The 11,042-nt window shown below is 43.1% G+C and overlaps 1 protein-coding gene across 1 annotated transcript in view; it reads left to right on the forward strand.

The window, feature by feature from the left end:
* Nucleotides 1-4,507, forward strand: part of Ptk7 (protein tyrosine kinase 7 (inactive)) — a 65,489-nt gene extending 60,982 nt beyond the window's left edge. The window contains exons 18-20 of the mRNA XM_015487361.2: nucleotides 1,801-1,952; nucleotides 2,925-3,103; nucleotides 3,497-4,507. Of these exons, the coding sequence (XP_015342847.2) occupies nucleotides 1,801-1,952; nucleotides 2,925-3,103; nucleotides 3,497-3,657 (492 nt within the window). The 3' untranslated portion in view covers nucleotides 3,658-4,507. The remainder of the gene's footprint in view (nucleotides 1-1,800; nucleotides 1,953-2,924; nucleotides 3,104-3,496) is intronic.
* The last annotated feature ends 6,535 nt before the right edge of the window (nucleotides 4,508-11,042 follow it).

Below are 11,042 nucleotides of genomic sequence, written 5' to 3' on the forward strand. Positions count from 1 at the left end.
TTTTTGGGGGCGGGTTACAGAGGAGATGTCTCCTGTTATCTAAAATCAACCCTTCAACCCCCAACCTCTGTGGCCTGCTTTTATTTATTTAGTCAGTTATTGTTGGTTTTTAAAAATGTGCTTATTGGCTATTTGTATGTTAGGGGTAGGTAAATTTTAGTTTTGGTATTTCGTATTTTGAAGAGTGTAACAACAAGCTGGTCACAGTGGCACATGCCTATAATGCCAGCTAACTGGGAGGCTAAGAAGGAGGATTGCAAGTTCAGGGTCAGTCTGGGCAATTTAGAACCTGTCTCAAAGTAACAGGGGCCGGGTTGTAGCTCAGTGGTAGAGCGCTTGCCTTGCCATGCTTGAGGCACTGTATTCAATGCCCAGCACCACATAAAAAAGCTAAATAAACAAATCAGGGTATTAAAAAAAAGGAATTGTTTAAAAAAATAACATTTAAATAAAGGGATGGGGATGTAGCTCAGTGATGGAGCACTTCCCTAGTGCTCTATGAGGTCCTGGGTTCAGTCCCCAGCATTGCAAAAAAAAAAAAAAGGTAATAAGAAAAGTTTAAGAATCTCCTACAAACCTATATCCAGATTCAATTTTTTATATTTTGCCCCATTTCCTTTATAATTCTGTGTGTGTGTATATATATATGTGTGTGTGTGTGTGTATATACACACACACAGAGAGACATATGAGCGTATTATCATTTTTATGCATTTATTTCTGAACCATTTGAGATAAGTTGAAGGCAGGCTTTTGAACTTTTGCAATCGGTTGTGTGTAAATTGATGTGTCACGGGTTTTGGTTTGTATTTCCTTGATCACTGGTGACTTTGGTTACTAACCGTGTTCTTCATCCCTTCATGATTGCATTATGTAGTGAGTGACTTCTCCTTTAGGGATCCTTAGAGTGAATCTGTAGGCCTGAAGGACACATAGCTGGCCAGTAACTTATTCAATAATTTCCACAGTTCACAGGGATCCCTTCTTTTTTCTTTTGGTAGTACTGAGGATCGAACCCAGGGGCACTCAACCACTGAGCTACATACATCTCTAGTCTTTTATTTTATTTTTTGAGACAGGGCCTCACTAAATTGCAGAGGCTGGCCTTGAACTTGCAATCCTCCTGCTTCAGCCTCCCAAGTTGCTGGGATTACAGGCATGCACCACCATACTTGGCTAGTGGTGGGGGAGAATGTAGCATTGGGAGGGAATCCTTGGGAGTTTCTGGGGTGCTAGCATTGTTGATTTGCTTCCCTGCCCCAATCTAAAAAATTTAAGCTAAAAGTTAACCTATCTCTTTATTCCCTAGACTCCAGTTTACTTCCTTGGAGGCACCCAGTCTCGTGTCTCGTGTGTCTGTATTCTCTCTCTCTCTCTCTCTCTCTCTCTCTCTCTCTCTCACACACACACACACACAGAGTTTTTTACTTAAACTAATGCAAAATACCTACTTTTAAAGTAAAAGAAAAAGAAGAAGTAACCCCTAAAGATATAAGCTGGTATTACTGTCCAGTTATTTCTTACTCAACAAATGGTTACTCTGTGTTCCAGCCCCATGTACTACTCATTCGGTCTCATACTTGCTGTGTATCAGAATGATGTCAAGCACTTTATTTCATTTAATTCAGCCTTCTAGCAACTTAGTGAAGCAGGTACTGTATTATCCTCATTTTATAGAAAAGGAAGCTGAGGTTATTTTGTTGTTGGGCTTCCTAAGTAGCACAAAAAGGGTTGTGTCAAGGGAGGTCACCTTAAGCCCTGGATCTGGACTGTTCTGACAGACCCTTATTTTCTCTCCAGGTGGCCCTATGCACCCAGGTGGCCCTGGGCATGGAGCACCTGTCCAACAACCGCTTTGTACACAAGGACTTGGCTGCTCGCAACTGCCTGGTCAGTGCCCAAAGACAGGTGAAGGTGTCGGCCCTAGGTCTCAGCAAGGACGTGTACAACAGGTAGAAGGGCCTAGAAGAATGGGGGCTCTGTACTCCTTCCCAGAGGATGATGGGCAGAGGGCAGATAAAGTTTGGGGGTATGTGGGAAAGAACTTCATGACTACTTAGTCCAAAGTAGGAAGGCCCGGAAGGGAGCAGAGCCTTCCCATCCTCTGTCCAAAGGTACATCAGGCTTCCCAGCAGTGAGTCCCTGATGTTTGTAAGTTTTCTGTAGTGACAAAAAATGATACACCTTTTTGTTGTTATAACTAGGCAAACTGTTTAATAGTTTTTATGTAGTGTAACTATTCATGTGGCATCCTCTGTAACTTCCTAAATTCAATAGTTATTATTTTGAAGACTAAGACTCGAAACTCAGCCTTATGGGCAGAGATGGCTCTGGAATGCCTACACATGCTAGGTGGCGCCCTCCGGGAACCTCCCCTGAGTCACCTAGTTCCAAGTCACCCCAGTTCATCTGACTGTTGCTTTGGTCACAGTTGGTTTATCACTAATAAAACTCTTTCCATTCAATGAGTTCATTTTTTTTAAGACATTCTCTTTTTAAAATTTTTTTTAGTTGTTGATGGACCTTTATTTTATTTATTTTTATGTGGTGCTGAGGATCGAACCCAGTGCTTCACACATGCTAGGCAAGCGCTCTACCACTGAGCTACAATTCTATCCCTAATGAGTTCTTTTTCACAATTTTTTTAACCATTACAGAGTGTGTATGATTATTAGTTTTCTTTTTAATTAACATTTACGCAAAATATTATTTTAATGGAATATTTAAACCCTAAAACCCCATGTGGATGTCTCCAGAATTTACCCAGTGTACCCTGGTGCTCAGGACATATATTATCAATTTCTCTGAGTGTCTTGTTGGAGAAATACCTCAGCCCAAGGAGGAGTCCCAGACATGGCAGGAGGCTGGGACTCAAGGTCCTGGCCCCATCCAACTGTGCTTCTTGTGTTGCTTCTATCCTGCAGTGAGTACTACCACTTCCGCCAGGCTTGGGTGCCCCTACGCTGGATGTCCCCTGAGGCCATCCTGGAAGGTGACTTCTCCACCAAGTCTGATGTCTGGGCCTTTGGAGTGCTGATGTGGGAAGTGTTCACCCATGGAGAGATGCCCCATGGTGGGCAGGCAGATGACGAAGTTCTGGCAGGTAGGTAGCTGTATTCCCAAGGATGATTCCAGATGCCCCCCCAACACACACACACACACCAGAGTTTTCTTAGGGCCCTCCTAGGACTGGTATTTAGCAAGTACACAGATAGGAATACTCCAGTTGTTAAATAAAATACTAAAATACTTTTGTACTGGTTGGCAAATAGCTCTTGTCCCCAACTCCTGCTCCAACTGCAATGTTGTGTGTCCATCAAATAACTTAAGCTCCCACAGGACTTGCAGGATATTTGCTTGAGTCAAGATCCATACATCACTGGACAGCACTCCAGGAGTCATACTTATGTGACTGCTTATGAGAACGATAGGCCTCACAAGGTATTGGAAAGGTTGTTAAATGTTTTGCCTAACACTCCACCCATCTTCCCTGCAGATTTGCAGGCTGGGAAGTCTAAACTTCCTCAGCCTGAGGGCTGCCCTTCTAAGCTCTACCGGCTGATGCAGCGTTGCTGGGCCCTCAGCCCCAAGGACCGGCCCTCCTTCAGCGAGATTGCCAATTCCCTGGGAGAAAGCCCTGCAGACAGCAGGCCGTGAGGAGGGAACCCAATGGGCTGTGCCTCAGGATGGCATGGGCAGGGGAGAGGACACCTCTTGAGGGGAGCCTACAGCATGATGGGCAAGATCCCTGTCCTCCTGGGCCCCAGGGTTCCTGCCCACACACAGCAGGCAGACTTCCCTCTTTTTTCCTGACTCTCAGCCCTTAGGGAGGCTGATTCAGACCCAGTCTGGGTGACTAGGCCTTGGGCTGGGCAGCTTTCTCTGCCACCCCTTCCCTCATGAGGGACAATGTGGGTGCCTCAGGTAACCCCTATTTCTGGCCTGCATCTTCTCCTTTTGACCAAGTCCAGCTCTGCCACTCATCTGCCAACTTTGCCTGGGGAGGGCTAGGCTGGGGGTGAGCTGGGTTTGGGGGGAGTTCCATAATATACTCAAGTTCCGGGCTGGCTAGCTAGCTCTGGGCACACAGGGCCAAGGGGCCTTTTAACCCACGGTTCCCACCTAGGGATCCCACCAGGACTGTGGAGGACAGAGCAAGTGGTCCTCCCCGCTGTGAGCTTGTGCACACTACCCAGACCCATGTCTTACCCCCATGGTTCTCTCCTTTCCTCATCCTAAGTGCCTGGCAGATGAAGGAGTTTTCAGGAGCTTTTGACACTTATAACCCGCCCTTTTTGTATGCACCATGGGCGGCTTTTGTATGTAATTGCAGCGTGGGGTGGGTGGGCATGGGAGGTGAGGGTGGGCCCTGGAGGAGATGGTGGGGTGGGCCACTCCTGCCTCACATTTTTATCTTCGTTGTTGTTGATGTTTGTTTTGTGGTTTTTTTTGTTTTTGTTTTTGTTTTTTTACACTCGCTGCTCTCAATAAAGAAGCCTTTTTTACATCCTGTTTCTGAGACTCAATCCCTGCTTTTGCTCATGCTGTGCATTCTTCTTGCTGACTAGAAGGAGCCGTGTTCCTTCATGGAGTCTGATAAAACTTGGATGGGACTAACTGGTAGACACTGGTCCTTGCCTCCAGTTCACAGATGGTTGAAATGTAGGCTCAGAGGCACAAGATCTTGTCTGTCCATCCAACCCCTTGGGAACTGCCAGATACTAATCCTAGTCCTAGCACCCCTGTCACCACCCTCAGGTGGGTAGGGTAGAAGTGTAAGGGAGGACAAATTGGAGTAGGATTGAAGGGATCAATGTCAGACTTGGACTCTGAGTCCCGTTAAAACTCTAGGAAGAGCTGGGGTTCTGGCTTAGTGGTAGAGGACATCTATCATATGTTAGACCGTGGGTTCTATTTCCAGAACCCTCCCCTCAACACACATACACACAAAATACTCTGGGAAGGTGATAACCCAGGTAGAACTAAGAAGAAAGGTAGCTGGGTACATTGGCACCCACCTATCATTTCAGCAGCTTGGGAGGCTGAAGTAGGAGGATCACAAGTTTGAGGCCAGCTTTGGCAACTTAGGGAGAACCTCAGTGGCTTAGCAAGATCCTGTCTCAAATAAAAAGGCTGGGGATGTTGCTTGGTGATAAAGCACCCCTGAGTTCAATCCTCAGTATCAAAACGAAACAAAAAAAAACTGAGCAGAAAAGTGATATATAGACACCTCCAGGGTCTTATTCCTACAGGGATCTCAGCCCTCCACTGATTTGATTCTGTCCCCTTATATCATTGGTGTCCTTCACCTCATTCCAGTAACTTCTGCCCGATTCCCTGACCTAAAGCAATGAGTCCATATCTCTGAAATTGTTCTAGTTCCTTCTGTTCCTCACCAACTTCTCAGTAATGAAAATATATAACAGCTATTATTTTTGAAGACTTACTCCATATTAGTCACTTTGCTGAGGACTTAATAGGTATTCTCTCATTTAATCTCAGCAACCATAATCATCCCTCTTTATCCAGTTTTGATTTTCAAGGTTTCAGTTACCTGCAATCAATCACAGTCTGAAAATATTAAATGGAAAATTCCAGAAATAATTCATGAGTTTTAAATAAATCTGTATAAGAAAAAAACAATATACATAGGGTTTGATATTATCCTAGCTTTCAGGCATCTGAAAAACATGTTGGCACATACCCACATGGGTAAGGGGGGACTAATGTATAGGGTTATATGGGATGGTGATGCTACATAATAATCTGCCAAATCTCATTTGCTTACAACAAACATTTTTCTCAATCATGGATCTGCAGGTAGGAGAGGTTTGGCTGATGTTGGTTGATCCAAGTTCAGCTGGGCTTATCTTTAGGCTGTTTAGTCTGCCTACATCTAGAGATTGCAATTATGCAGTGGCAGAAATACAAGAGGTCAAGCCAAATCACAGAAGCACATTTAAAACCACAGGTGTGTTAACATTTTATTGGCCAAAGTCATATATGAAACTCTGCATCAGCACCAGTAGGAGTTATTGCAGTTACCACATGACAAAAGAAATGGGTATACAACTATCCCTCATTTATCTCTGGTTCCAGGATATACACCTTCCCTCTGCAGACACTTGGGCTGGGTGTATAGCTATTGGGATGGTGATGCTACACTCTTAAGTAGTAGAGTGCTTGCCTACCATACCTGAGGCCTTGGGTTTGATCTCCAGCACCACAGAACAAAAACAACTCAAAAAACAAAATCTACAGGTGTTTAAGTCCTTTATGTAAGATGGTGTGGTATTTGTGTACAACCTATACACATCCTCCTATGTAGAGTTGGTTCTCATCATCATGCTTAATAATATAGTATAATAGGTGTTTATATTGGGTATTATAAACAATACAGAGAGGATTTAAAGTATACAGAAGGATGTACATAAGTTACATGCAAGCACTATTGCCATTTTATATAAGGACTTGAGTATCCACGGATTTTGGTATCCTTAGAGGGTCGTGAGATTGATCCCCTGGGGAATGAATATTTTCAGTTTGAAATCAATTGGTCTGAGGATAAAGAGCCCACAGCTCCCAAGGGCCTGCAGTATAATCCTATCACTGGGAGTGGATGGTTGGGAATAATCATCTAATTCACCTCAGGTTAGAATGTAAAATGATTTTTTTTTTTTTTTTTTTTGTACCAGGGATTGAACTCAGGGGCACTCAACCACTGAGCCACATCTCTAGCCCTATTTTATATTTTATTTGGAGACAGGATCTCACTAAGTTTCTTAGTGCCTTGCTTTGGCTGAGGCTGGCTTTGAACTTGTGATCTTCCTGCCTCAGCCTCATGCCACTGTGCCCACCTGTAAAATGATTTCTTATTGTGGGTTGCACTCAGAAATATTTGAAAGACCCGGGCTGGGGTTGTGGCTCAGTGGTAGAACATTTGCCTAGCATGTGTGAGGCCCTGGGTTCGATCCTTAGCACCACATATAAATAAAGGTATTGTGTGTAACTACAACTAAAAAATAAATAAATATTTTTAAAAAATATTTGAGAGGCATCACTCTAGAAAGTCATCAATCACCAAAACCCTCCTTTCCAGGCTGGGGTTGTGGCTCAGTGGTAGAGCGCTTGCCTAGCATGTGTGAGGCACTGGGTTTGATTCTCAGCACCGAATATCAATAAATAAAATAAAGATCCATTGACAACTAACAATATTAAAAAAAAAAAAAAAACCTCTTTGCCTCCTCTTCCTGTGGCTACTATTGTTGGCCACACCTTCCTCTTCAGAATCTCCTGCCTCAACTTCTGTAATGGTAGGTGCACTGTCTCCAACTTCTCTGACCAGTCTTGCAGCCATGGCTAAGGCTTCTTTTTCTTCTGCCTGCTTTAAGAGTTGTCCATTCTTCTGAGACTATCCTTGGCCTTCCTCAACTTTATAATCCTTAAGGCTTTAACTGACCCTTGAGTGATTTTTTTTTTTTCTTTTTTTGGTACTGGAGATCAAACCCAGGGCCTTGTGCTTGCTAGGCAAGCACCCTAACACTGAGCTATCTCCTAGCCCTAGTGTGGACAGTTCCCAAAGCCTCAGCTCTAGAACTGGTGTGTAACTCAGTGGTAGTGCTTGCTGAACATGCGTGAGACCCATGGTCCAATCTTGAGCATGCATTGGTGGGGTTGGGGGCAGTGAGAACCACTCAGATCCCACCTCTACTCTCAATTTCTGAACACCCTACTGCCATTTCCTACTGGATGTTTTCCCCTGCCCGTCTCCCTGGGCCCAGGCTGAACTTACCTCCTTCCCAAACTTCTTCCTGCATCCAACTTCCCTGTTTCCATGAAGGGCTCAGTTTTAGTCAGCATTTTTTATTTTTTATTTTTTTGCTGCTGTGACTGAAAGGACCCAACCAGAAGGTAGAGGAGGAAAAATTTATTTGAGGGCTCACAGTTTCATAGGTCTTAGTCCATAGAAGGCTGATTCCATTCCTCAGGGCTTAAAGTGAAGCAGAACATCATGGCAGAAGAGTGTGGAACAGCTCTCGAATCATGATCAGGAAGCAGAGATTCTACTGGCCAGATACAAATATATACCCAAAGCCATGCCCCAATTCTCTCCTCCTCCAGCCACACCCCACCACTTCAGTTACCACTCAGTTAATCCCCATCAGGGAATTAAATCACTGATTGGGTTAAGACTTTCACAACCCAATCATTTCTCCTCTGAACCTTCTTGAATTGTCTCAAATCTGAGCTTTTGGGGGACAACTCACATCCAAACCATAACAGGCGCCACTGTTGGGAGATGAGTTAGCTTTACTCAAAACCTTCATTCATCATAAATCTCTGCATCCCTTCCCTGTGCAGCCAACTGCCAAAATCCATTTAGACTACTGCTGCCTTAATTCTATTTTTTGCTTGAGTTTAAAAGAAAACATTTAAAAGTGATACTGAGGGGCTGGGGTTATGGCTCAGTGGTAGAGCGCTTGCCTCACATGTGTAAGGCCCTGGGTTCGATCCTCAGCACCTCATATAAATAAAGAAAATAAAATCATTGTGTAGAACTACAAAAAATAAATGTTAAAAAAAAGTGATACTGAGGGCTGGGGTTGTGGCTTAGTGGTAGAGTGCTTGCCTAGTGAGCATCGAGGTGCTAGATTCGATCCTCTGCACCACATAAAAATAAATACAACTAAAAAAAATATTTAAACAAAAACTGATACTGAGTGCTGGGGTTGTGACTCAGTGGTAGAGCTCTTTCCTATCATGTGTGAAGCACTGGGTTCCATCCTCAGCACCATGTATTAAAAAAAAAATGAATAAAATGAAGGTCCATCAACAACTAAAAATATATACATTTTTTAAAAAGTGATTCTAAAATATTATAACAAATCCCCTCCAAAAAATCAAAAATAAAAAGTGATACTGATATGTAAAAAGTCAAAGTACATACTTAAATAAAGTAAAATATATAACCCTTCAGTCCCAAACCTCTCTAGAAGTAAGAATGACTAGTGTTTTTGTTATTGGTTGGTTGGTTTTTGTTTTGTTTTTGTTTTTGTTTTGTACTGGGGATTGAACTCAAGGGTGCTTTACCACTGAGCCACATACCCAGCCCATTTTTTTTTCCTTATTTCTTTATTTTGAAACAGGGTCTCACTAAATTGCTCAAGACCTCACTAAGTTGCTGAGGCTGGCTTTGAACTTGTGAATCCTCCTGCTTTAGCCTCCAGAATGATTAGTGTCTTGCAGCATGGTTTTCCAGACTTTTCCTGGGCACACTGGCTCATGATTATTTTTCTTTTTCATTCCCTCTAATCTGCCATCACAATTGAGACCCTCTGCCTCTTGATGAAGAACCCCTGGTAAAGGTGTAATTTCAATTGAAAATTGTTTCAGGGTCATTTATTTATTATTATTATTTTGTTATCAGTGATTGAACCCAGGGATGCATTAACCCTGAGCTATATCCCCAGCCCTTTTTAAAATTTTTTATTTTGAGACAGGGTCTCACTAAATTGCTTAGGGTCTTGCTACATTGCTGAGTCTGGCCTCAAACTTGTTATCCTCTTGCCTTAGCATACCTGTGGGATTACAGGTATGTGCCACTGCACCTGGCAGGGTCACTTTTAAAAGCAGACTTAATTTCTGTTGATGTTATCTGGGTGATAAAAATCAAGAGAAAGGAAGATCAAATGGAATCATGTGATGAGAGGAAACCATGTGGCAAGAGGACCTAGCTAGAATTCTGATGCATCTCTGGAGGCCCTGCATGATTTGGTGTGGGTGTGAATTCCCTCTGTTGCAGGGACTACTTTGACTTACACTTTATTGAAAAAGCACAAAGCACATTCCGACGAGCTCAGGCAGAGAGCTTACCTGAGCTCCTTGTGGGGTCTGTGGTGAAGCTGAAAACACATGCCTCTTCTATGGCCACCACTAAGTTCTAGGTTAGAGTCTTCCTGTGGGTACTCAGCCCTGTGTTGCCAAAATGCCAATAATTTTTTATGGTCCAACATATGAATAAACTTTATTTGATAATCTTTTCTGCTGGATATCATCTATGTTCCACCTTCAGCCATAAATCTAAACTCACCCATCAGCCTAAACTCAGCATGTTCATTCATTTTGTTCATTTGTTTTGTCATTCATTTAACAACTCTTGGGGCTGGGGATGTGGCTTGGTAGTAGAGCACTTGCCTGGCATGAATGAAGCCCTGGATTCGATCCCCAGCACCACAAACCAAAACATGCACGGTATGGAAGAAGTAAAGATGATTAGGACTTGGTTTTTATCCTTGAGAAACTTTCAGTAGTTTTGGAGGTCTAGTCCATGATGGATTGGCCCCATGGCTTTGGGTCTGTCGTGAGGCAGCAAATCATGGCTAGAGTTTGTTGTGGAGCAAAATCATATCTTGAGAAAAAGAGCAAAGATGAAAAATCCCATTTTTTGAAAAAGGTCCGTTATTCAGATTTTTAAAATTTTTAAATTTTTTGTGGTGCTGGGGATCAAACTCAGGGCCTTGAGCATGCTAGGCAAATGCTCTACCATTTAGCCACTTCCCCATTGGATATTCAGATTTTTATGTAAAATCTCCTGATTTTTAAACATTATAAAGCCCAAATGAAATACATTTATGAGTCCTTTTTTTTTTTTTTTTATTTTGACTTTATCTCCATCAACAGTTTTGGCCCCTGAATCCACAGTAATTCAGAGTGGTGTGTGTATAAGTCTCTTTCTGCCTCCCTGTGGTGACCAAGGATTGAGGATAAGGCCATCCCAAAAAGGCAAAGGGACTGTGGCACTAACACTGGTGTACAATGGCCCAGGAGCTCATGAAGTTGGAGAAAGGACAGCTCACTTGAAGGGAAGCTGAGGAGTGGAATCTTGCTAGACACTGTCCCTGTGGATGTGGCAGAGTGGTTATCCTCTGGAGTGCCTTACTGAGGGCAGTCAATCAATCCTGCATATGACTAGACTAGAGGTCTCAAAAGAAAAAGACTTTACAACCCAAGGCTGTGGTTGTAAGATTGTATTGCTTAAACAA

Source organism: Marmota marmota, unplaced genomic scaffold, assembly GCF_001458135.2.
Source record: "Marmota marmota marmota unplaced genomic scaffold, marMar, whole genome shotgun sequence".
Taxonomy (NCBI): domain Eukaryota; kingdom Metazoa; phylum Chordata; class Mammalia; order Rodentia; family Sciuridae; genus Marmota; species Marmota marmota.